General features: G+C 37.8%; 1 protein-coding gene across 6 annotated transcripts in view; it reads left to right on the top strand.

Moving 5' to 3' along the window:
* The window catches only part of IKZF3 (IKAROS family zinc finger 3), an 87,602-nt gene that overhangs the window by 43,723 nt on the left and 16,799 nt on the right, over positions 1-27,080 (top strand). For 3 of the 6 annotated variants that reach the window (XM_077779210.1, XM_077779214.1, XM_077779211.1), the window contains exons 4-6: positions 17,415-17,675; positions 18,553-18,720; positions 20,703-20,819. The exons of 1 other annotated variant lie outside the window; for it this stretch is intronic. In XM_077779210.1, the coding sequence (XP_077635336.1) occupies positions 17,415-17,675; positions 18,553-18,720; positions 20,703-20,819 (546 nt within the window). The remainder of the gene's footprint in view (positions 1-17,414; positions 17,676-18,552; positions 18,721-20,702; positions 20,820-27,080) is intronic. 2 more of the 6 variants (XM_077779213.1, XM_077779215.1) reach the window with 1 other exon arrangement.

The raw sequence follows: 27,080 nt of genomic DNA on the forward strand, positions 1-27,080 counted from the left end.
GGGAGAAAATTTCTGATTTTTTTTTAAAAAAGCTTAATTATTAATTTTTAAACTTATGATGAAGTAAATCAAGTCACTAATATTTACATGCCATTGGATACATCTGGAAGAGTGCAATAACAGTTTAAACCATTTTTATTTACTATAAACAAAATGTGTGTTTATAAAATGTTTAAATTATGAGGGGCGCCTGGGTAGCTCAGTTGGTTGTGTCTGACTCTTGATTTCAGCTCAGGACATGATCTCAAGGTCATGAGATTAAGCCCCACATCGGGCTCTGTACTGAGTGTGGAGCCTGCTTGGGATTCACTCTCCCTCACTCTCTGTCCCTCCCACTCTCTCTTGTGCATGCCCCCTTTCTTCTCTCTCTCAAAATAAATAAACATCAAATAAATTAAACAGATGAAATAAATAAATAGAGATGAAAAATTGTAGATGTCAACTTAATGCCCACTGAGTACAGGGGAGAAACATATAACTTTTCAAAATTCTTTTGAGAGTACTTAAACAAATAACTTGAAGGCCAACCACTATCATATAAATTATACAGTGTACACTGTATATAGAGGAGCCTTCAATTTAAGCCTGAGCCTATTTAAAAGCCTGATACAAAGATTCTCAATCCAAAATCTCAAGGTTTGGGAAACCTCTCAAACCCATGTGAATTTTGAGTTTATGAGTTGTGTGCCTTTTACCTAGGTCAAGAATACAGTTCTCATAGAAGTCCACAACACAAAAGATTAAAAAGCTCTGACCAGGGGCGCCTGGGTGGCTCGGTCAGTTAAGCGTCCGACTTCGGCTCAGGTCATGATCTCATGGTTTGTGGGTTCGAGCCCCACGTCAGGCTCTGTGCTGACAGCTGGCTCAGAGCCTGGAGCCTGTTTCAGATTCTGTATCTCCCTCTCTCTCTGAAGCTCCCCTGCTCATGCTGTCTCTCTCTCTCTCTCTCTCTCTCAGAAATAAATAAAACATAAAAAAATAAGAAAATAAAAATAAAAAGCTCTGACCAAAGTGTATGAGGTCTTAAGCCTTCTTAACTTTGCTGTTTTTGTAATAGTTTCATATGTAATTGTCTATAGAATGGATTCCAACATAAATAATTTTGGGTCATACTAATATATATTAGTATATAACATATACTAATAAAAAAATCATGAAATAGGCATAATTCTCCTTGGGGTGCCTGAGTGGCTCAGTCAGTTGAGTGTCTGACTTTGGCTCGGGTCATGGTCTCGAGGTTCGTGTGTTCAAGCCCTGCAGGACACTCTCTGCTGTCAGCAGGAAGCCCACTTCACATCCTCTGTCCTCCTGTCTCTCTGCCCCTCCCCCATTTGCTCTCTCTCTCTCAAAAATAAACATTAAAATTTTTTTAAAAGAAATAACCATAATCTTTCTTTTTTCACAGACCTGAAACCTTTTGTAGGGCAATCTTTTAATTTTATTCCTTGCTGATCCAAAGATCTTTCCTTTTTCTTAATTTTAATAAAGTAAGTTACAGAGACTTCGTCCATAGAAAAATGCCAGATGGAAAACTTGAAAACAGTTTTTAAAAAGAAAAGATAGATATTATTTGTCCCTGACAATTCTATTGTGTGATATCTAATTTAGCATCTAATACTCAGTGGTCTAGTAATAGGTTGATATAGTATTCAGGCTTAGAATTAGGAAGATTACATTTGGAAGTGACTGACAGCACAGCAGTTTGAAAGCTTTGGATTTTAAAGTGTCACACACATAGCAGATGAGTGAAGATGTCAGAGCCAAGCCTAAAGGAGGACCCTGGTAATCCAGCCCTTGGTGTATAACCTTCAAACACCAATAAACAAGATTATCTGGATTTAACATGTGACCTTTCTCATTCTGACTGGTAGGTCCAGATGTTTTCTCATTCAGCTGCCTGGTTGAAATCTGCTTTTTAACCAACTGCAATTGGATCTAGATTGGAGGTTGTAGAAATGACAGTCTTGAAAACTCTATTCTGCAGGGGGTGATGCTGTCTAAACAGTAACATATGGAGACTGATGGTTTAATAATTAAAAATAATTTGTGACCTTACCCTTAATAGATTTGTTAATTATGTCAACTGAATAAGTAAAAATGGGATCGTGGTAGATATTTCACTATATTAGTCAGTCTGGTGGCATTAAAAACATTGACAAGATTTGTTAGAACCAGGATTTCTTGCACCTGCGTCTACAGAAGCAGAAATCCCAGTCATGCCTTGGTTGCCCTTTGTTACCCCTCAAGGAAGTTCATGGCCACCCTAGAGGAAATAGGAAAGGCTCTTTATTAGCTTCTCTTAAGTCAGTCTAAGCTTATGGCTATACTTCTCATCCACCAAAACTTGAATACAACTTACTGTACCTTTATTACCTCTTTTCATTGCTTGGAGCCCAGGACTATTTCTGGCATTTTGTTATGAACTGTTCATTACAGTCATCTTGGTTTTCTGGTTCTATTCCTTTAGGTTGTACTGGTTCTGTCTCTGAGACTATATAGAAAAGATATTTCTTCATTTTCTTCTTTTCTTATGGGAGAACTAAACTCTCACATCACTGAGTAAACCCTCAGAGATTCCCCATGGGCTTTTATACCACTGCAGACTTGTAGGTCAGGGATAGTCCTCATTAATTAATTAATAATCATAGTCTAGTAAGGCACACTAAATTATTAACAGAAGAGAAAGTGAGACATGAAAAAAAAGACATAAAAGTACAAAGCGTGACAAGGAAATAATATAATTGGAAAATCTGGATCTTTATGGATTTTAGCACAACTTAGCAAAAATCAGTAGTTACTTAGGTATTCTCTGAAGTTAATAATAAAATATTTTCAATCTGAAGTTGGTAATAAAATAATTAAGTGTGGGAAATGTCCTATGAGGCCAACTCTTACAGTTACTTTAGTTTTCTTTCCTACTGCCAAGATGCACCTGGTGTTTTTTTTTAACATAATACTTGTTAATTTCTTTCAAAAGATCATGACATTAGTTATGCTTTTATTATTAGCTATCCTTTAACAAAAGGAGTTAAAGATAGTCTCATGAGGATTTGTCATATTGGATTAATCGTAGGTCAAAAGCTATACTTGTCACAATGCTTCCTGTAATAGTTGGTAAATAAGTAGCTAAACTCTACCCTCTTGAGACAGAGTCAGTATCAGTGTAGCTAGATATTAATTGTTGGGTTGGCTTTTTTTTTTTTTTAATTCTTATAGAGTTTTTAACAATAGCTTTGGGGCGCCTGGGTGGCTTAGTCAGTTAAGCGTCCGACTTTCGCTTAGGTCATGATCTTGCGGTTTGTGGGTTCAAGTCCCGTGTCGGGCTCTGTGCTGACTGCCAGCTCAGAGCCTGGAGCCTGTTTCAGTCTGTCACTCCCTCTCTCTCTGACCCTCGCCTGCTCACGCTGTCTCTCTCTCTCCTAGAAATAAATAAAACATTTAAAAATTTTAAAAAAAATAGCTTTTATTTTTTTAATGTTTTTTTATTTTTGAAAGAGAGAGAGAGAGAGGAAGTGTGAGCAGGGGAGGGACAAAGAGAGAGACAGAGAGACAGAGAATCCAAAGAAGGTTCTGACCTGCCAGAGCAGAGCCTGACATGGGACTTAAACTCACAAACCATGAGATCATGACCTGAGCCACCCAGCTTTTAATTTACATACCTTTAAGTGTTCAAGTCAATGATTTTTAGTAAACTTACAGAGTTGTGCAACTAGCACCATGTTTTGGAACATTTCTTTCATCCTAAAAAAATCCCTGGTACCTGTTTGCAGTGAATCCTCATTCCCAGCCCCAGACAAGCACTAGTCTGATTTCTGTCTCAATATAGATTTACCATTCTAGACATGTCATATAAAAGGAATAATACAATATGTAGTCTTTTGCTTCTGGCTTCTTTCACTTAGCATAATGTGTTTTTTTTTAATCTTTATTTTGAGAGAGAGAGAGAAAGAGGGAGGGGCAGACATGGGGGGGAGAGAGAGAGAGAGAGAGAGAGAGGGGGAGAGAATCCCAAGCAGGCTTCATGCTGTCATCGCAGAGCCTGATACAGGGCTCAACTCACAAACAGTGAGACATTGACCTGAGCTGAATGTGTTGTTTTCTTTTAAACTTTATCCATATTATTGCATGTTTCAGTACTTTGTTTCTCTTTATTTCTGAATAATATTCTGTTTTACTGATGAAATACATTTTATTAATTCACCAATTGGTAGATCTTCTGTTTCCTTTTTTTTTTTTGGCTCTTAAGAATAATCCTGCTACGAGTGTTTGTGTACAAGTCTTGGTGCAGACATATGTTTTCATTTCTTTTGGGTAGATACCTAGGAGTCAAATTGCTGTGTTGTATGGTAAATTTATGTTTAATTTTACAAGAAACCTCTATATTAGTTATTGATCGCTGTGTAACAAATTACCCCAAACCTTAGCATCCTAAAGCAATACAAATTTATTATCTCAGAAATACAGACAAAGCTTATTTGGATCTTCAGCTTCTTTCAAAGCTGGAATCAAGGTATTGACCCAGACTGGTTTCATCTGCAGGCTTGACTAGGGAAGGATCAAATTCCAAACTCATCCATGTGATTGTCAGTATTCAGGTCCTTGAGGGTTGTTGGACTGGGCCTCATTGCCTCGCTGTAGGTTGGCTAGAAATAGCCTTCAGTTCTTCGCCATATGGACTCTCTAGCTTACTTCATCAGAGAAACACATGAGAAGCACCAGAGGGAGAGTGAGGACAAGATGGAAATCATAGGTTTTTACAATCTAACAACAGAAGTGATTTCCCATCGTGTTTGCCATGTTCTTTTAATTAGAAACAGATCACCTAGGTCCAATCCACATTCAAGGGAAGGAGATTATAAAAGGATGTGAATACTAGGAGTCAGGGATTATTTGGAACCATTTTAGAAAGCTATCTATTACACAGCCAAATTTTTTTCCAAATGGCTGTACCATTTTACATTCCCACCAGCAGCATATTAGGGTTCCATTTTCTCCACATCCATACCAACACTCATTGTCTGTCTTTTTGATGACAGCCATTCCAAGTGGGTGTGAAGTGGCATTTCATTGTGGTTTTAATTTGCATGACTCTAATTACTAATGATGTTGAACATCATTTCATTTGCTGATTGTTCATTTGTATAATTTCTTTGGTGAAATGTTAATTCAAATATTTTTCACATTTTTAATTGGATTATTTGGCTTACTATTGAATTATAAGATGTTTTCATTTATGAATCATGCTTTTGGGGGGTGCCTGGGTGGTTCAGTCGGTTATGTGTCCAACTTCAGCTCGGATCATATTCTCACAATTCATGGGTTTGAGCCCTACGGCAGACTCTGTGCTGACAGCTCAGAGCCTGGAACCTGCTTTGGATTCTGTATCTCCCTCTCTCTCCCCCTGCCTCACTCCCACTCTATCTCTGTCTTTCAAAAATAAATAAATGTTAAAAAAAGTTTTTTAAATGAATCATGCTTTTGGTATCATATCTAAGAAATCTTTGCCTAACTCAAGGTCACAAATATATTATGTGTCAGCTACTATGCTAGGTCTTTATATACATTATTTTGCCTAATGTAATTACAGTAACAGCCCTGTTAGGTATAAATAATATCATCTTTGTACAAGTGAGGAAATTTACAGAAATCAAGTGACTTGCTGAGATCACACAGGTAGAGTACAACTTGAGCCTAGATTTTGTCTACTCCAAAGCTTTTGCTCTTTCATCAGAACTTACAAAAAAAAAGGCATTCAAATACATTTTTAGTGGGCAAAATGAGAGTGAAATACCCTATTGTCTTTTTCTTATAATTATCAGTATCCATTCTGGTGCTATATGAATACTGTTAATGACAACCTCTCTATTCATGATAATTGGAAGTTGTCTTTGAAATAGAAAAAGATTTGTACTCCAGTTTACAGGCTAGATTCCATCCTGGTTTTATTCTGCCAGACATTATACCCTCCACTGTTTCTGGTGGAGCAAGGATGAATCTTTGCTTGCAGTCTTGAAGTGTGTTACAGGGCAGCTGTTAAGCAGTTGTTATACTTTACCCCCAGGGACAAGCATGTTCCAGTGACAAGATAGCTTACTCTGTTACGTGCTTTTAGTGTTGTACATTCACCAAGGACAAGTCAGTGCTGAGTTGTTCCTTGTTTCTTGGTGCTCTAATTCCATTATTTGAAAACCAGAGAGAGAGAGAATGGAGGAAACAGAGAGGAAGAAAAGTCCAAATAATATGTAGGAGATAGTAAGTTTTATTTTATATGTATTTTGTTTTGATCAATATAATGTTACAAAGAGCAAGAATCCTCTAATTCTTAATCCTTAAATTCATTTTCTTCTCTTTCAAGAATGCTTTAAACCCTTTGGGTCTGGTTGGTATACCTTAAGTTAGAAATACAGTTTTGTTGTTTTCCTTTGCTGTGGCCTAACATGCTAATCTTAGGCAAAATTACAATCTGCGCAAATTTTAAAAAACATCTGCAACCTGAATTCTGTACTTGAAGGAATGAACAGAATAATTGCTCACCCCTTCCTTCCTTCTTGCCTTCTTTCCTTCCTTCCTTCTGTTCCTTTGGTAAGCAGTTGCTAAGCTAAACTGTGTGCCTGGCACAGATCTACATGTTAAGTTTGTGAGTGGAATAACATACAGACACTGACATCAAGCAACCCCTAAGTAAAAGGGAAAACAGGGACTAGTATAGGGGGAGCAGATTTGGAAGAGAAGTCAAAACGAGAGAAATAAGGAGCTAGGTTGCAACTTGTTGAGTGTGGAACAAGTAGAAGAAATGTAAGAAGTAATTGGAAGTACCGGAGCAGGGAGAACTAGGCTGGAAATAGAGATGTGGGAGTCATCATTTGCAGTGAAAAAAACAAAAGGTTGAAGAAAGAGAGACCATTGACACCTAGGAGACTGAGAAAAAGGAATAGACAGAAGAAACAAATAAGTGAGGTAGGAATAGAATCAGGCAAGAATAGAGCTCAGAGAAGAGGTTTAAGAAGCAGGGACTGGAGGATGCCTGGATGGCTCAGTGGGTTGTGTCCAACTCTTGATTTCAGCTCAGGTCATGATCTTGTAGTTTGTGAGATTGAACCCAGCATCGGTTCCATGCTGACAGTACAGAGCCTGTTTGGGATTCAATCTCTCTCCTTCTCTCTCTGCTCCTCCCCCATAGGCACATTCAATTTATCTCTCTCCCTCTCAAAATAAATAAATAAACTAAAAAAAAAAAAACAAAAAACCACACACAGCAGGGAGTGGTCATCCTATTCCAAAGGATGGCATCCTGTTCCAAAGTGAGGGAATAGGGGAGACAAAAGGCTGACCACCATGAGCAAAGAAGTCAACTGGAGAACTGGTTATCTATCACTGTGGGGCTTGGGCCCTTTTCTGATGTATCATGAGGAGAAATTCTGCTTACCACATCTCAGCTTCAGAATGTTGTAGACAAGTTAGGGAGTGGTACAGCAAAGTGTTTTATTCCTTCTTCCCTGCCTGGACACTGCCTTCTTCTTCTTCTTTTTTAAGTTTATTTATTCATTTTGAGAGAGGCAGAGAGAGCACGAGCAGGGGAGGGGCAGAGAGAGGGAGAGAGGGAGAATCCCAAGCAGTCCCATGTGGTCCTTGCACAGAACCTGATGTGGAGCTCGAACTCATGAACCTCAAGATCATGACCTGAGTCAAAATCAAGAGATAGACGCTTAGCTGCCTGAGCCACCCAGATGCCCTCCTTCCTAAATTGGTTCAGGCTGCCCAAGGAGTTCATTCATCCACTCATTTATTCATTCAATACCTAGAGTAAGTGAGTCTTCTGAAAGCTTCTGGGACACAATTATTAAAACCTGGCCACTGCCTTGAAGATACTTCTAATCGATATAGGAAATAAACATGTTAACCATCATATAACACAGCACATACTATGCATACCACGAACTTCTGTAGTGGACGTGGAGGCATTTTCATTCCTTCCCTTACCTGTGATCCTGAGTTTGGTGTTGTGACAATTAGGATATTTTTAGCTAATTTAACTGTATTTGGATGATAATTTTTTAATTTTTCTAAGTATTATATTTTAATATGCTTTAAATTTTTTAATTGCACTCTCAAAAAATAGAGTGAATATTCTATACAAAGGAATTATAATTGAAAAGAAAGATTTTTCTTCTGGATTTATAAATGAAATGTCTACCAGGTAAATAATCTCTGATATGTTTGGGCAACATCTTAAACATCAACCTCTTTATTTTTTTAAGATAGTTTTTAAGCTTGTTTATTTATTTTGAGAGCAAGAGTGAGAGAGAGAAAGCAAGCGTATGAGTGGGGGAGGGGCAGAGAGCAAGAGAGAGAATCCCAAGCAGGCTCCCAAACTGTGAGATCATGACCTAAGCTGAAATCAAGAGTCGGCTGCTCAACTGACTGAGCCACCCAGGTGCTCCAAACCTCAACCTCTTCAGATGTATTTTCATTCATTATTTTTCAGTGGATAGTAGTTACTTCTCAGAAATAGAAATATAAAATAATATAATACATAGGTTAAATAATCAATAGAAAAAGTTCATAGTTATAAGAGAGAGAAATGAAAAAGCCACTCTGTTTGTATACTGCTTTATAGTTTAGAAGGAACATTCACACACCATGTTCTTCAATCCTCACAACTATAGATGAAGATATCTGAAGAGTAAATTTAGCCCACTGAGCAGCTGGAACCTCACCTACCACGGATGTGTAGTATATTCCTGTTGTTAAAAATAATAGATCTCCTCTTGTTCTAATGGGGGAGCAAAGCATCACACTGAAAATTATTAAACAAATTATTTTTATTATTATGGCAATGAATGAGCTATTTGAGGCTCAGATAAGACAAAGATTAATGTCATTAGTAAAGTGGAGAATGGTTCCTTTGCAACTGAAACCTTCTTCATGTTTTCATGCTAAAGTTCTTGATATGAAGTCACATGATTTAGGAATTACCAGTTTAGGGTTTTTTTAATGTTTATTTATTTATTTTTCAGAGCAGGGGAGAGACAGAGAGAGAATTCCAAATAGGCTTCACGCTCAGCGCAGAGCCTGACTCAGGGCTGTATCTCACAACCGTGAGATCATGACCTGAGCTGAAATCAAGAGTCAGATGCTTAACCGACAGCCATCCAGGTGGCCCTACAGTTTAGATTTTTTTTAAGGGCAGATTTAAGTCTGATAAGAATATGTTTTAATGAAAACTTTAACCAAACCAAATATTATCAAAACTGCGTATCTCTTAGTTTGCTGCTATTAAGATATAATATTTCATCTCTTAGCCATCTGATTCACCTTTTCCAGCTTTTTCCTAATTTTAAAATAGATGTTTTAAAAATTAATACATGTCTATCATTTTAAATTTTAAAAGAAGAGAAAAAGGAAAACATAGTAGATCCTATAAATCAATGACCAAAAGTTTTGCTTTCATTGAAGCTTTATAATCTTACTGGTTAGCAAATACTAGAACTTTGTATTCTTTAGTTGGCAAAATAACATTGGTTTTATTCCCTCCTCACTTGACAACTACAAAGAGGCCATTGTGGAAAAGGAGTAGAGATATTAATTTTATAAGGAAACGTCTTAGTTGATCTATTTCTGCTGTATTGGATGATAGCAACAAATTCTGTAGACTAAATACCTACAATACATATATCTCCCATTTTGCTCTTTAGTGCTTCAAGCTTCTAAATCCTATTAACAGCTGTCAAAACCTGGTAAACTATTTAGATGCTTTCACAATTTGTTTAATTGGATAGTTAGAAAATGGCATGCTAGAAAAGCCCACCCCACCCCCCTTTCTTTTAGCCTGGCTGAACATCTGTAGCATTAGGGCCTCATTATCTCTGAATTGGCATAGCAAATCAGTGGTATCATTAAAATGCCACATTAAGATGATTAAGCTTCTTTGTTATCCAGTTGACTTTTGCATGTGCTGAGGATTTCATGGTTATGACCCCTAATCCTTGTAAAACACTTAAACAACATCACCCTTTTGTGTCTTCCCTGTCTAACAGCCTCTATCTTATTTTGCCCCTTCTCACAATATCTCTGGCAAACTTAAGGCTATTACTCCAAACTTTGTCCTTCTTTGAGGTGGATTCTGAGATCTCATAATTCAGAGTGGAACTTCAGAATCCCTTTTTTTTTGCACTGGGAAATTCCTACTACCGTGCTATCCAAGACACCCAAGTTGCCTGTTCCATTTGCCATCTTTGATAGGTTCTTCTCTCCAACTGAGCATTTTATGTGCCTGTAAAAACAAACTGAGGCACAGTTGGCTGAGACTGCTATTGCCCCTGAAGGATTTAGATGTTGGATCCTTTCCAAGACCCATTGTTTTTGCAGTGTCTCAGGTGAAACCAAAAATGTCTACTCTGGAGTGTAAGCCTTTCATGTGATAACCATCACCCCAGGAAATGAAACCATGTGCATCAGCCCCAATGAGCCAAGCCTTTGTTCTCTTCAGCCTACAAAATTCTCTCTGGGGTGTGTGTGTGTGTGTGTGTGTGTGTGTGTGTGTGTGTGTGTGTGTTAGTGTATGTCATCTTCCTAAGAGGCCTCCAGAACATAGACAAAGATGGGAGCAATTGTACCCCAGAGTAGCTCCTTTAGGAAGAAGTTCAGTTTAATTTAATTTTCTATGGGTTAGATTCAATTTAGACATATTTTCCCCTCTGTGGGAATGTTTAGCAATTACCTTTATCAGCAATTTGTGGTTTGGTATGTTCTTTTTTCCACAAGTTCACTTATAAAAAATTACTCAGGAAGCCTTTAACATCTTTTATTATGAAATATATCATGCACACAAAAAGGCAAATATAATTACATGTATAGTTTAAAAAATAACTACAAAACAAGCATCCATGGACCCACCACCTGGATTAAGAAATAAAATATTGTTAGTACCTGTGAAGATTCTTGATAGTCTTTTAGGTGGCAATTTAAGTTGTGTGTCTAAGAAACCTGATACACATGATAGGAAACTGGAATTTACAGAAGTAAGATATGAAATTATTCACATTACAAAAGGTTTATTCACTTTACAAAACCTTTAGGATATTGTTGGACAGTTTTTCACTGTATTCAAGTATTTCTTGCTAGATCTTTAAGATTTTCTTTTTGCTTTTAGGTGCCCCTAAGTGGCTCAGTTGGTTAAGTGTCCAACTTTGGCTCAGGTCATGATCTGCAGTTCATAGGTTCAAGCCCCACATCGGGCTCTGTGCTGACAGCTTAGAGCCTGGAGCCTGCTTCGGATTCTGTGTGTGTGTCTCTCTCTGCCCCTACCCTGCTCATGTGCACACATTCTCTCTCTCTCTCAAAAATAAATAAACATTAAAAAGGTGTTTGTTTGTTTTTTAAGATTTTCTGCTTTCATTAACAGTTCACATGTTGCCATTTACTGACAATTGAAAATCAAAGAAAAATGAAGAGAAACATCTCCGGATGTATAACGTAAATCAGTGGAACAATAGTTTTGATTTTACATGCAATATTTTATGAACATATCACCTATATTAAGGTGAATCTGTAGAGGCTAGTGATATCATGCTAAGTATAAGGGAGAGTCAGGTAGGTATATGAGGAAGCATAGAAACAAGAATTTTTTTCTACTCTAGAGTATCAAGGAAGACTGCATGGAAGAAATGGCATTTAAATAGCATCTAGAAGTTTGAATAGAATGTTGATGTCAGGGAAGGGCATGTTAGATATGGAAAATACTAGAGAAGAGGCTTGGAAAACTACAATTAGTCAGATAGCTGCTGTACTTCTCAAACTTTAAAGTGCATAAGAATCCTTGAGGATCTTGTTAAAATGCAAATTTTGATGCAGTAGGTCTGGGGTGAGACTTGAGTCTGCATTTCTAACAAGCTCTGGAACTGCTGATCCAAGGACGTCATTTTGAGTAGCAAGGTTCTGGTCTAGAGAAAGTGTTGATTCAAGAGGACTAATGAGAAATGAGATGATCAGGAAGGCTCAGGGCAGGTTCTGGACAGGTCCTTGATGGTCTTGCTAAGGAGTTTAGACTGTTCTAGAAGTAAAATGAAATCATTGAAAATTTCTAAAACAAGAGTTTTAGTGCTACAGGATGATTAATCTGGAAATAAGATATAGTATAAAATAGAGGTCACATACACTGTGGGCCAGTTAGGAGGCTAATGCAGTGGTATATTCATGTACTAAGTATTTATTATGTATGTACTGTATGAAGAATACTGTGTCAAACTGTAGGGTGGCAGTTCTCAAACTCCATTGTACACAAGATTTGCTACCCAAAGAGCATAGGGGCACCTGGGTGATTCAGTCGGTTAAATGTCAGACTTGATTTCAGCTCAGGTCATGATCCCAGTGTTATGGGATCAAACCCTGCATCAGGCTCCCAGATGAATGTGGAGCCTGCTTAGAATTCTCTCTCTCTCCCTCTGCCCCTCTCCCTCTCTTGTGGGTTCTCGCTCTCTTTCTCTCTCTCTCTCATTCTCTCTCAAATAATAATAATCATAATGATGATGATGATGATGATGATGATATTTATTGGGGTGCCTGGGTGGCTCAGTTAGTTGAGTGTCAGACTCTTGATTTCTGCTCAGGTCATGATCTCATAATTCATGAGATTGAGCCCCATGTTGGGCTGCACATGCTCTCTCTCTCTCTCAAAATAAAAAATAAATAAACTTAAAAAGAAGATTTACCTAAGGGCATATTTTAATGCATATTTCCAGTCTCCACACCCAAATTAGTAGACCCCCAAAATTTCTATTTTTAAACCACACAGCCTTGTATCAACAGATACAGGTTAAGCAGTGTCACAGGGGATACTGAGTTAAAAAAACAAACCTGTGTAACTTCTGACCTTAGATACCTTACATGACCATATGGGAGATGAGGTGAATTTATAAATAATTCAGAGAAAGAAGGAACAGATTATTTTGCAGCTGGGGGTGGGGGTGGGGATCAGTGTGTGTTTTTGGGGGGAGATGGCATACTGGTTTTGGCTTTAAAGGATCTGTCAGATTTGGACACACCTGTGACAACATTAGGGAAAGATCTTGTATGTAGGCAGTGGAAATAATAAAAGCAAGAATACTTGGAAGTTGTTTAGTTTGGTTAAAGATATCTGAGTATTCAAAATCAACATGACAAAGACAGGTTGGAGCCAGATACTGAAAGGCCTTTTAAATTCATTCTGAGTTTGGACTTTATTTTGTTGGCAGTAGAGTATTGAAGAATTTTGACATGGCCATGATATGACCAGAGCTATAGTCAAGGATGAACAGTGTGGTGGTAGTGTATAGGATGAACTGGAAAGAAGAGAGAAAGGAGCCAAGGAGAACAAAGTGGAGGGCATTAAGGGCCTGAGATCAGGATACAAGGAATGAAAAATAGTGGGGAGGAGAAACAGGTTGGAGAGAGGATACAAAAATATAACCAATGCATGATTAAATGTGGGTCACAGACAAGAGGAAAAAAAAATATGTCTGTAAGGAATCTACCCTGAGTAACTGGGAAGATACCTAGGAGGCCTTAGAGGTTGGAGGACTGAAGAGGGGGAGAAAGATTACACCTGGAGATAAATATATATTTGGGAATTAGTCACATAAAATGCTTGTTGAAGCCTGAATAATAGATGAAATTGCCACAGGGAAGGGAATGTAGAGGGAAGAAAAACAACATTACGGGCAGTATTTAGGAGGTAGAGGGAGGGAAAAGAGCTAGAAAAAAAACACAGCAGAAAAAGAAGGAAAGAAGTTACAGTTTTACTGAACAAATAGTATAGAAGAAGAAAGAATAGTGGTCAATAGTGTCAAGGGCTACAGGGGCACCTGGATGGCTCAGTTGGTTAAGTGTCTGACTTCGGCTCAGGTCATGACTTCACGGTTCATGGGTTCGAGCCCCGCGGCGGGCTCTATGCTGACAGCCAGCTCAGAGCCTGGAGCCTGTTTCGGATTCTGTATCTCTCTCTCTCTCTGACCATCCCCTGCTCACGCTCTCTCTCAGAAATAAATAAAACATTAAAAAATTTTTAAAAATATATTGTCAAGGGCTACAGAGAAGCTGGGGAGAATGGCACACAAAAGGCCAGTGGATTTAGGAATCAGGAGATTACTGATGATCTTCATGGGAGCAGATTCTGTGAATTATGGAAGCAGAAACCCGGTTAGAGGGAATTTTACATCAATTTTTAAGATATAGAGGCAGAAAGCATAGCATACTTTTGTAGTATATTTATCTAAAAAGGAGTGTTGAGAAAGGATGAGTTTAGGTATGAGGGGATGAGAGGCTAAACTAAATTGCGATGGGAATGGAAAAGAGGAATTGGCATCCAGAGAGCCTGAGGACATAGAATCTATAGGTCTTGCAGACTGAATTGGTGATGAGATTGAAAGGAAAAGGATTCCATTTTTAAGACTTGGAAACTGGAAGAAGGAAGATGCCATTTGGAAATATAACAAAGTCATAAATTAGAAATAAGCTTGAGTTCAAAGATGACAAGTTTGATTTTAGACATGGTTTTAATATTTTCAAAGGATAATAAGTAGCAGAATACTCCCATTTCTTCTGCTGCAATAAATCTTCCTCCCAAGAGATGGAATGAATCTCTTCATTAGAGCAGACAAGTGTCCGTGCTGGTCACTTTGGTGGACTGTATTTGGAAGCTGTGTTCTAAACCCAATAATCTCTCAGAAATCCCATTCATATCTTAGATACTAATGTTTTCTAATATTCAGTTCTGTATATCTTTACATGGTAAACTCTGATGAATTGTCGATCCCAATAACAATGAATTGTTGATCCCAGTAATGATTCAGGTCTTTCATCTAAAAGTAGTAGGACTCCTGGGGCGCCTGGGTGGCTCAGGTGGTTGAGCATCTGACTCTTGATTTTGGCTCAGATCATGATCTCACAATTCAGGAGATTGGGTCCCACATCAGGCTCTGCACTGACAATGTGGAGCCTGCTCGGGATTCTCTCTCACCCTCTCTCTCTGCTCCTCCCCAGTTTGCTCTCTCTCTCTCTCTCAAAAACAAAAAAAAAAAAAAACATTAAAAGAAAATAAAAGTAGTAAGAGTCCCAAGGCAAACCAACAACTGTACCAGGAACTCTTGGTCCATTAAGTCCAAGGGACTTCCCTAATACTCTGTCCATGCGTCTCTTATGCTTTCCCTTAGGGCTCTGGGTCTCAAATATCATCTTCCTTGTCCTACAGCTAAATCCTAAGGGACCAAAGCCCAGATTTTCTCTTGAGACAGATTGGTGTGGTACTGAGTTCTAGATCAAGCCCATTAGAGCCAGTCCTGAGGGAAGTAGCAACTCTCTTTTGTCCTGCATTTTCAGAAAGACCCAGCACATTTATCTTCCTGGTTTTTAATTGTCACTGACCATGGATGGCCTGAGTCTGCTCATATTAACATTTTATAACCAAAATGAAAAGGATCTTTTTCTGCGGGCCCCTATCTGCTGTTTTTGGTTTTTAGTAGCTGAAGTTTTCCGTTGAGGTTCTTTTAAACGCCTACATGCAAACTGAAGAGCACTCAAGCTTTGGTGGGATATCACCCACAGCTGGAGTGATGGAGGAAGGGAGGAGGGTACAAGCCTCAGGTGCATCCTTCTCTTAAAAAAATTTTTTTTAAAAACAAAACCACTTAAGCAAACCAATTCCATCTGAAAGCAGGTGAGACCTATCCAGAGAAAGAGGGGAATGAACCTCTTTCCATGTAGGAAATGGATATGGATTCATGTATGACCCAGATGCATAGAATGGGAAAATTTGAAACATGCTGGACTGATCCTACAGCCTTGCATCTCTTCTAATCAAAGAGTGAAAAGCTATGAACCATGAACTGTGGTGAGAAGCAGAGGAACAGTGTTGCAGCAATGGCTCCTCGGTTGGTGGTTAGGCCCTGTCTTGCTCTATTAAGCAAACACAGTTAATATAGATAAAAGGTAACCTTGATAGAAGTGAAAATTGAAACTCGAGTTGAAGGTAGAAAGCCAGGCACAGCTGCAGTTGTACTTCCTCCTGTGTGGCGACAGGAGCTGCACTCACTGGTGTTTTTTTGGAAGGGATGCAGTTTTTTAAAATATCTTTTCTTCAGAGTGTTTTGGTTTTTAATGTCTACACCATTGATGAGAGAGTGGAATATGTTAGTAAGAAGCCACTTAGACTTTTCTACATCTAGTGTGTGAGGTCAGATCCAAGTTCAGCATTCTAATCACACCTCTGCTATTAACTGGCTGTGTAACCTTGGACAAATCACTGAAAAGATCTCTGGTGCCAGAATTCCTTATCTGAAGAACAAAAGGGGGTTGGATTAGATGATCCCAAATTCCCTTCCAGCCCTAAAATTCCATTGATTTATGATTCCTCATGAGGAAAATAACTTCCAATTTCTAAGAACAAATGTCGGGAAAATTAAGCAGCTTATTTTATATATGAAAAGTCCCTTGCAAATGTTTATTATGATTATATCAGGCAAATATTTAGGTATTATTAATGTCACTACATAAATTTGCCTTCTTCACTTCTTATGATCTTCAACTCAAGAGTGTGGCAACTGTTAAGAGACTGCCTGGTTAGCCAACTCATTTGGGCCAGTCCGTCCTCTTCTCTCCAGTTCTATATAGTTCCAGGATCTTGAGTTTCATCCTCCCTAAAATAGATACAGGTGCTCTTCCCCTTGCTTAGGTTGAGCTCCATTTACCTGTGTCAATGAAAGTGACTCCTTAGAAGATTATGTTAAAGAATTACTTCTCCTTTTATCTTTCTCAACAGTATTTCACTAGTACTGCCAGCTTCCTCTATATTCAGTGTTGTTTCTTTATCAGTTCCAAGAGAAACAGAGATAAGACTCATTTTAGCAGTGCATATACATGGAAGGGGAAGAGGCAAAGCATGGCTTAAAATCAGAAAAACCATAATAACTATTCAACTCTCACTCTTAGTAGCTTAAACTGAATGCATTTGAAGGATTGAAACAGTATTTTCTTCTTGAAACCAAAGAGCTTCATCACCTTGCCTTTTAACTGCAGACACCAAAAAAGGTACTAAATCTGAGAACCTTTCTTCTCCCTCAATACTGGAAAAGAGTTGCTCAAAATGTTTTTTTCATGGCCGCTTTGAGCATGACAGCTAAATCTATTCTCTCTCATTTTCTGGATGGTGCAAAACACTGTCATGTGTGTGTGTGCGCACGCGTGTGTGTGTGTTTTCCCCTGACTGTGGTTCTGAATTCAGATGAGGGATGATTCTAATGGTGCTTTCTTGTTTTGTAGATGCACAGTATTATGTTAGCTTCATTTGGTATTTGATTGTCAGTTGTGGGTCTCCCTCTTTGAGCTGCTTTGATAGCTCCAAACACAATCATTGTTCATTCCTTGCACTTTCCTCCCTGCAGATGATTCCATGAAAGTAAAAGATGAATACAGTGAAAGGGATGAGAATATTTTAAAGCCAGAGCCCATGGGAAATGCAGAAGAGCCTGAAATTCCATACAGCTATTCGAGAGAATATAATGAATATGAAAACATTAAGTTGGAAAGACATGTTGTTTCGTATGATAGTAGCAGGCCAACCAGTGGCAAAATGAACTGCGATGTGTGTGGACTCTCCTGCATTAGCTTCAACGTCTTAATGGTTCATAAGCGGAGTCATACTGGTAAATAAGTTTCCTCATCCACTCTTCTGAAAACTGTCCTAATGCAGCCATGTGAGAAATGAAATGGAGGAATGTGGGAGGACTTTTGATTACTTTCATTGATTTTTGCTATAATACTGATGTACCTCCCCTTCTCTGCATTTTCATTTACCCAGTGATTTTTATTCCTGCTTTACTATGCATTTGGCAAACATTGCTTATGCCATGAATAAAAACACAAGCACAGTGTTCTAGGTCAGCCAAATATTTTTCTTCAGTTAATAAGTAGGAGTTGAATTTTGTGATATGATTCTTAAGCATCTTTCATACATTCTTGCATAGCTTTTTAAAAAGCAGACCTCCTTTTTCTGTGGGGTTCAAATTTGATAGCTGAAAGGATATAGTTTTTATTACCAGTGTAAAAATTTTATCTTCAGACAAATAAACAGCCAGTCTATAGAAATGCATACAAACAAAAACAGTCCCATTGAGCCCAATAGATTCCATCTGACATCTGATATGAAACTTTAAAAAAGAGGCATTTATGACCCTCAATGCTTTATTAGGGTTGGAGAAGTGATTCTTTTTTTTTTTCAGATTGAGATTATATTCGAATAGAACACTAAGTAATGTTACAAATTTACATCTAGAAAGCATTTTTAGAGCTACTTNAGATGATACCTAAAATAGGCTTACTAGATGAATGCTTTTTCTCTTCTACAGAGAAGATTCTAGAAGTAAGTTGTATGCTTGCCTTGAAATATAGCTCCCAGCTGATACCAATATGATATGAACAGATACTGTCTAAAAGATGAGCTTTTGCCATAGGCGTCTAATCTGTGCATATGCTTTGCCACTTGTTGGGTGATCAGAAGTCTCCTTTTTGTCCTTTTTAAAGGTGAACGCCCATTCCAGTGTAATCAGTGTGGGGCATCTTTTACTCAGAAAGGTAACCTCCTCCGCCACATTAAACTGCACACAGGGGAAAAACCTTTTAAGTGTCACCTCTGCAACTATGCATGCCAGAGAAGAGATGCACTCACAGGTCATCTTAGGACACATTCTGGTAAGTAAGAGCAACAAGCATTCCATATCTAGTAAATGTGTGTTCTTCAGTGCCCATTGAGGAAACTAGAAAGAGTTAAGTATGAAGGTTTTAATCCGTCATTCCTGTTCTGAAGGGTTACAACAGCAGAGACCTCTAGGGCTAATTACACTTCCATTAAGGCATTAATTGCTCTCCGTCTGGCTCAATGGAGATGATCATCTCCTCACCATCCTTGTTCCCTTAGAGAACAACACAGTCAGACAGGAAGAGCCGGCCCTATAAAAATGCCTTTTAAAATTTTGTGAAAAAATTATAGTCATTAGTATTTTCTTATGGTAAACTTTATTAAGAGATTATTTTCCTAAGAAACACACGCACACACTTTTCATTCAGAAGTCTGGACAACCAAATGATGTACAGTTTGCAAACTAAGTGTAATTAATTGTCAGATGGTTTCTTTTGGCCATTCTGGGCTAAAAAATTTTAAACTGGGATATAACTGAAAATGTGACATTGTATTAGTTTTAGGTGTACGTAGGGTAAATTTCTTAAACCTGACTTTCTTCTTGATCAGCCTATTTATTTTTAATCTCTAGAAGATGAGCAGCATTAAAAAAAAAAACAACTATGTTCCATCTTGATGTTTTCACACTTTATTTTAACCAAGCAAGATAATAAATTTTTTTCAACATTTAGAGTTTCCCTCCTAGAAAAATAAAACTACGTTTATTTTCAAATTTGGGACCTCATGTTCTTGATGTTATCTGGCAAACTTTTAATTGAAAAAAAAGGTTTGTTTTTATGTCAATCCACGTACTGCTTTGACTAAAACCCAGCCCCAAACCCACAACTGGTCACAATTCAGAGACTAAGGATTAAACAAGTCAGCCCCAGCAAAACCCACCATGAGAGATCATAAGTGGCAAAAGAAAAGTTTCTTTGAATGATTTACAGCTCATCATTCAAAGTAATGAATTAAGAATGAGTTTAATCCAAAAAATTAGAATAGTCCTGCCTGTTGCTTTTTTCAAGTAAGATCCAAACATAGTGGTCATTTTTTAGATAGATTCTAGAGGACCCCCATTTATTCAGAACACTTAACATTTTTAGTCTTAACAAACCTGCATTCATTTTAATTTGGAATTCCAGAGGGATCTTTTAGTGCTTTAAGTCCCAAAGACTATTTTAAACAGAGCAAGAGGAGTAGAAAATAAAAATCTCAGTTCCTAAAACTCTGTCAAATTCCCAGGGTACACTTTATCAACAAATCAGAAAGACCAGCCTTGCACACAGAATTGAAATTATTACTTACATATTAAGTAATAAAGCACTTGGAGGAATTGGGAGGACAAAGGTGGGCTGAATTGTATGGATGAATTTTTGAGGAAATTTTGCTTTATCTCAGAAATTAAGATGAAGTCATTTTTGTAATTCATTCTTATTTCTAGTATTCAAAAATATCCTCAGTTAGCTCAGTTTTTATTGATACCAGACTTTGCTATAGCCACTTGGCAAGGATAAGCTAAATTTATCCAAATATGTCAATGCTCTGAAAAGGCCATCAGTTGTTGGCTGAATGGCTAACTCCCAGCATTCTTTACTTAACAACCAGATGGATGTCACAAAATAAGGGATCTCTTTCTGTTTCATTTTTAAACCACACTAACCTCCTTGAAGAATATAAAGGCCCTATATTTTTTCCTAAAGAAACAAGATTGGACCTGGACCCAAAACACTATGCTCAACAATAGTCATTAAATCCAAATCGTTTCATTTGTGAAAGGAGGCTATCCTTTCGAAGAAAACTCTAATGTAACCATCCATTGTAGATGGAAATAAACCTGTTTCAGTTTATTAACTTTAAAAGTAATATAGATGCAAAAATATCCAAATACTCTGGCTTCTCTCAGCAGTCTCATTCCTAAAGGATAGTTTGCACAGGACCTTAGACACCATTCATTCTGTAGGGTCACTGAGTGCCCCTTGTGCTCTCCTTATAGTTGAGAAACCCTATAAATGTGAGTTTTGTGGAAGGAGCTACAAGCAGAGAAGTTCCCTTGAGGAGCACAAGGAGCGCTGCCGTACATTTCTTCAGAGCACGGACCTGGGTGAGACTGGTGAGTTCATATGCATGTAGTGAGCATCTGCTCTTCTAGGTGGTGGGACATAGGAGTAAGTAAAACAAACAAACAAAAACAAACAAAAATCTGCCCTCACGGTTTATATTTTAATGGGGAAAGGCAGACCATAAGCAAAATAAATAAGTAACATATATAGTATATTAGAAGGTAGTTTTAAGTATTATTAAGAAAAGTGAAGCAAGGAGGTACCTTGGCGGCTCATTGGTTAGGCATCCAACTCTTGACTTCAGCTCAGGTCATGGTCTCATGGTTCATGGGATTGAACTCCACAGCACAGAGCCTGCTTAGGATTCTCTCTCTCCCTCTCTCTCTGTCCCTCTTCCACTCACACCACTCAAAATAAATAAATAAACAAACTAAAAGGAAGGAAGGAAGGATGGAAGGAAGGAAGGAAGGAAGGAAGGACGGAAGGAAGGAAGGAAGGAAGAAAAAGAAAGAAAGAAAGAAAGAAAGAAAGAAAGAAAGAAAGAAAGAAAGAAAGAAAAGAAAAGAAAAATGAAGCTGCTACTAGAACAGAAGATGAGTCAGGGAGGTATCATTTTAATAAGTTTAAAAGGATAAGAAGAAAGCCCTGCAGATAATGAGGAAATAGCAAGTGCAAAGGCCCTGGGGCTTGAGTTTGACAAAGTATAAATAGTCCTGTGTCTCTGGAGCAGAGTGGGTAATGGAACATGAGGCCAGGAAGAGAAATGGGAAACCAGATTTTATCAAGCTTTGTGGGCTATTATAAAGGCTGGCTTTTACTCTGAATGAAATTGAAGATCTTCAAAATGTTTTTAACTGAAAGGTGATATTTTTCTAATTTAAAAAAGTCCGTCTACTTACTATTGAGAATAGATTGTATTTGCAGCAAAATTGGGAATTGTTTGAGAGTCCAGTTAGGAAGCCAATTATTGAATTCAAGCAGGAGAAAATTGTGTCTTAGTAGTGGTAGAGGTGGTGAGAAATGTTCTAATTCTATATATATTTTAAAGGTAGAGCCAACAAGATTTCCTAACAGATTGATGTGGGATGTGATGGAGAACTCAGTTGCATGGGGCACCTGGATGGCTCAGTTGGTTAAGTGTCCAGCTTCAGCTCAGGTCATGATCTCATGGTTCATGGGGTCAAGCCCCACGTCAGGCTCTGAACTGACAACTCAGAGCCTGGAGCCTGCCTCTACCCCGCTCATGTCCTCTCTCTCTCTCTCTCAAAAATAAATAAACATTAAAAAATGCAGTTGCTATTAACTGAAAGAGCAGTTGAGAATAGAGTGGATTGAGGGGTGATAGGGCAGAGTCAGTTAAAACTACAAGGATTTTCTTTGTCCAAGGCCCCAAAATCATATACTTATCTACTCATATGATTTATTGTGATGCTTATCTTTGTCTTTGGGAGTTTCATATTTTATTCAGTGTTTTGAATTAGATGCCTAGGAGCAATTGGTTGAAATACTAGATGTCTTTTCATATATCGATTATGGTTTTATTTCCTATTCATTCTTCAGTTGAAACAGCATGGAACTGCTTTGGGTCACATCTCTGCAGTTGTCCTTTGTCCCATCCAGTTGCCCATCATGTTGGTTGTGTAGCGCGGGTTGTCTGACATTTTCATTTGGTTACTTGAACCAGTTGCATACTCAGAGTACCAAACTGGGAGGGGATTTTGTGTTTGACAGCAGTAGGTGTAATTGAGTGGTTTGAAGGTTCTAAAGCAGAAAGATTGCAAAAGTATGACAGAAATAATGGAAAATGGAGTGGAAATCATAAGTAGCTTAGCTGTACCTATTTTGAGTGAGAGGAAACTTTTTGTTTTAGATAAAGCCTATTTTATGGTGTTAGGAGCTGGCCAACTGAATTCCGTTGGTTTGCACTGCTTCTGCTTTTTATCCTGATGGCATCTTTGGTTTTATCAAGGAGTTGGATTTCCTCCTTATTTCTAAAGAGAAATGTTTGCAACAGACAGTGCTCTTAACTGTGAGGCATTCCCAGGTTATCAACATCAATTATATTCCAAATAGAATTATTATATTTAAAGCTAGAATGTTAAAGAGAGCATCTAGTCCTATCATCTCATTTTAGACATGAGGAAATTGAAACTCGTCAAAAATTCAGTGACTTGCTTAAAAATCACTAGAACTTTTCTTGTTCCCAGGATTAAATATATTTTTTATTTTAAAAAATTCATTGCAATATAATTCACTTACCATAAAAGTCACCTTTTAAAGTGTACAATTCAGGGGTGCCTGGGTGGCTCAGTCATTTAAGCATCAGACCTCAGCTCAGGTCATGATCTCACAGCTTTTGAGTTCGAGTCCCATGTCTGGGTCTGTGCTGACAGCTCAGAGCCTAGAGCCTGCTTTGGATTCTGTCTTTGTCTCTCTGCCCCTCCTCCCACCCCTCTCTCTTAAATATAAATAAAAATTAAAGTGTACAATTCAGTAGTTTTTAACATATTCACAACGTTATACAACATTCACCACTAATTCCATAACATTTTCATCACTCTCAAAAGAAACCTTGCACCCGTTAGCAGTCATTCCCTCTTTCCCCTCTTTAGCCCCTGGCAGCCAGTGATCTACTTTCTGTCTCTATGGGTTTGCCTATTCTGAACATTTCACATAATTAGAATCATATAATACATGGCCTTTTATGTCTGGCTTCTTTCACTCAGCATAATGTTTTCAGGGCTCATCCATGTTGTAGCATGCATGTATCAGCACTTCATTCCTTTTTATGGACAAATAACATTCCATTATATGGATTTACTGCATTTAAACAAACCTGTTCATCAGTTAATAGATATTTGGGTTTCTTTCCAGTTTGGGAAAATATGGCTTGATTAGCTATTTTTGAAGGTTATATATTATATGGTTAGTGAAAGAAATATGGTAATACACATATGAGTAGACATACATATGCATATATGTATGCCTTGATTCTCTTGGAAGTAGGGGAAAAATCAGCACACTGTCCCCTATGAGTACTAAGTTCAAAATGATTGATTTTAAAGTAACATTACTATCTTATTTCCCATCTCCATAACTGTTTTTAGGAATTTCAAATTAGGAAAGTATAAAAGAAATATTTTCGTTATCTTTAGTGGTTTAAGGTGATTCAGGAAATGCTGAAATACAGAGGTTGAGTTAATTTGCATTTCGTAGGGTGGTTTTATGGATGCATGCAACATACTTTAAGTCTCAGCAAAAAATATAAAGGGTTAACTAAGTCAGCAAGTTTTGACTTTTTTTGTTTAAAACAAATATAATGGTGGTTTCATGTTACAAAATGTTTAAAGTCAGTTTAATCAACTATAATAAATACTGCATGTCAGTCAATATATTATTCTCTTTTATATTTCAAATAGTTCCCATGACTTTTCCTGAATTCCAAAATGTAAATATTTTTAAAAAAACTTATTTTTTAAGTGTATTTATATTTTTTAGTAATCTCTACACCCTACATGGGGCTCGAACCCACTACCCTAAGACTTAAGGTCATGGGCTCTTCTGAGTGAGCCAGCCAGGCGCCCCCAAAACATAAAGAATGTTTATCCACACAAGCCAATCCTTTTGGGTGTTGAGAGAGAGAATGCAAGCAGAGAAAGGACAGAGAGAGAGAGAATCTTTAAAAAAAATTTTTTTTAATGTTTATTTATTTTTGAGAGAAAGACAGAACGTGAACAAGGGTGAGGTAGAGAAAGGGAGACACAGAATCTGAAGCAAGCTCCAGGCTCTGAACTGTCAACACAGAGCCTGATGTGGGGCTCAAACTCACAGACTGCATGATCATGACCTGAGCCAAAGTTGGACGCTTAACCAACTGAGCCACCCAGACACTCTGAGAGAGAGAGAGAGAGAATGAAGAGAATGAATGAATGAATCTTAAGCAGGCTGCCCATGCTGGGAATCCCATGACCATGAGATCATGACCTGAGCTGAAATCAAGAGTTGGATACTTAACTGACTGAGCCACCTAGGTGCCATACCAAACCTTTATTATTGCCACTGCTCCCTATATGGTTTTCATTTCTGTTTCCTTCTGAAAATTGGGAGTCCCAGTCTGGATATCATGTTCCATTCTGAACATAACCAACATAGTATCACCACGGGTACGTCTTATCCCTTCATCCCTGACTTTTCAGGTAATGATAATAGTAATATGCTACTTTGGATGTAGCATTTATTCATCAAATACTTATTTTTTTAAGTTTATTTATTTATTTTGAGAGCAAGAGAGAGTGTGAGTGGGGGAGGAGCAGAGAAAGAGAGAGAGAATCCCAAGTGGGCTCCAAACTGTCAACACAGAGCCCAACATAGGGTTTAATCTCATGAACCGTGAGATCATGACCTGAGCCAAAATCAAGAGTTGGCGGCTTAACAGACTGAGCCACCCAGGCGGCCTCATCAAGTGCTTATTGTAAATTAAAGTTCGGCCTAGTGTAAGACCCAAGCTTTGAGACAGACCTGCTCCCATCAATAAGCAGGTCTTTACTGGAAGCAGAACAGATAAAAAGACCTTGGACTGGAGACCAGTTTGCAAAAAACCATCATGTTGGGTAATAGGACTTCTGGCCTCACTAATCATTTTTTAAATTATTATTCAGATAGCATTTGTTGGATTCTCTATGTGCCAGAGCCATGACAGAACTGTTTGTAAAGATGAGTGAAAATTTAGCTCCTATCCTTGGAGAAATCACAATCCAACAAGGCAATGGTCATTTGATCTATTAATATAATACAAAGGTCTAATAGAGGCACATGTGATATTGCTACTTCAGGCCAAGTTTTTACACCAGACCTCATGAGTGACATCATCAAGATAATCCAATTCTGCTGTCTTAATGGAATGTATATGAAAAAAAAATAGAGAAGAGCACGGATTTCATTTTCTCATTAGCTTGATTCTTATTCCGGAAAGGGCCTAACAGCTGGCATAGAGATTCATTTAGCCTCATTTCACACAAATTATGAGTACTTGGAGCGGGACATATTTTTATATGACAATGAGTTCTAGCAATAACAAGATTTTTAAAGTAATTGAATAATTATATTTATTTATGAATCTAGGAGTCACAACCTTTTATCTTCACTCTCATAGTTTCAGCTGAGCCAATACAAGAATAAGAATTTTAGAATAAACTTATATTTTTGCCAAGTAGCAGACCAAAGGAAAAGTTTAAATGTTTTAAAAGTTGATTTTCCCAACTGATTTTTCTTCTTAAAAAGTGATACTATCTCACAGGTAGTATTCATCTACTTGCTCAAAAAGGCAACAATTTTATGTAGCTTTTTTTTTGTTAGAACCTGCCTCAGTCTTTGATAGCAATCTTTTGTTAGACAATTCTCCTTACACAATAACACCCCTTTGTTCCACCGTCCACTAGCTACTTACTGACCACACCAGAGAAGAGACAGGAAGCAATGCCTCTTATTTGAGCTCCATTTAACACTTCAAGATCAAATGAAAGATTTTGAACAAACACAAAAACACAACTTATTGCACAGTTAAATCTGCAGTCACTTTTAGGTAGAAATTGCATCATGGAAATAGTTAACTGAAAGCCAGACAATTAGGACTTATGTGGAGATTAAAGGTAGAAACCTGTTCTGTAATTATGACTTCATATTAGTTTTATTATTTATTTTCTCAACATGTCTTTAAAATCATTTTCCAAATGAAAATTGGTACATCCACCATGTAGTAGGCAAGTGACATGAAGGGGAATTGATCTAGAATTACAGCCCTACCCCTATGCTCAGTCATGAACCAAGTGTGTAAATTGCCTTTTGCCACTATCCTGTATTCCCCGCACCCATCCCTTGCAACATTAAACTGCCAAACACCACCCAGGAACGGATTTCCTATTTCATCATTTAAACCCATTATCTTGTCCCCTTACTATCTTGCCAAACTGGTTTCCCTCCACTTACATTTTTGAGACATGATGTGGCAAGATAACAAGTCTAGACTATATAAATAGACAGTTGGGTCTTCAAGTTGAAGCAGAGGACCAAAAGCCAGTGGTCCTCTTTGTTTGCTTTTCAGCGTACTGCCTAAATTCCTCATAATCCCGAAGAGATCCTCTAACTGCAGAGCATATCTTTGTGTTATTAAAGAGCGGCCATTGCCTGGTATTGTACAGCACATGTCCGATAACTGCAAGGCAAAAGACCAGCAGTTTGGGAAGAAAAGAGTGCAGCACGTTCAACTGAGGTGTTAACCTTTGCTTCTTTTGCCAATTTGAGAACAGTTAACT

The sequence above is a fragment of the Crocuta crocuta genome, unplaced genomic scaffold, assembly GCF_008692635.1.
Source record: "Crocuta crocuta isolate KB4526 unplaced genomic scaffold, BGI_CrCroc_1.0 scaffold68, whole genome shotgun sequence".
Classification (NCBI taxonomy): Eukaryota; Metazoa; Chordata; class Mammalia; order Carnivora; family Hyaenidae; genus Crocuta; species Crocuta crocuta.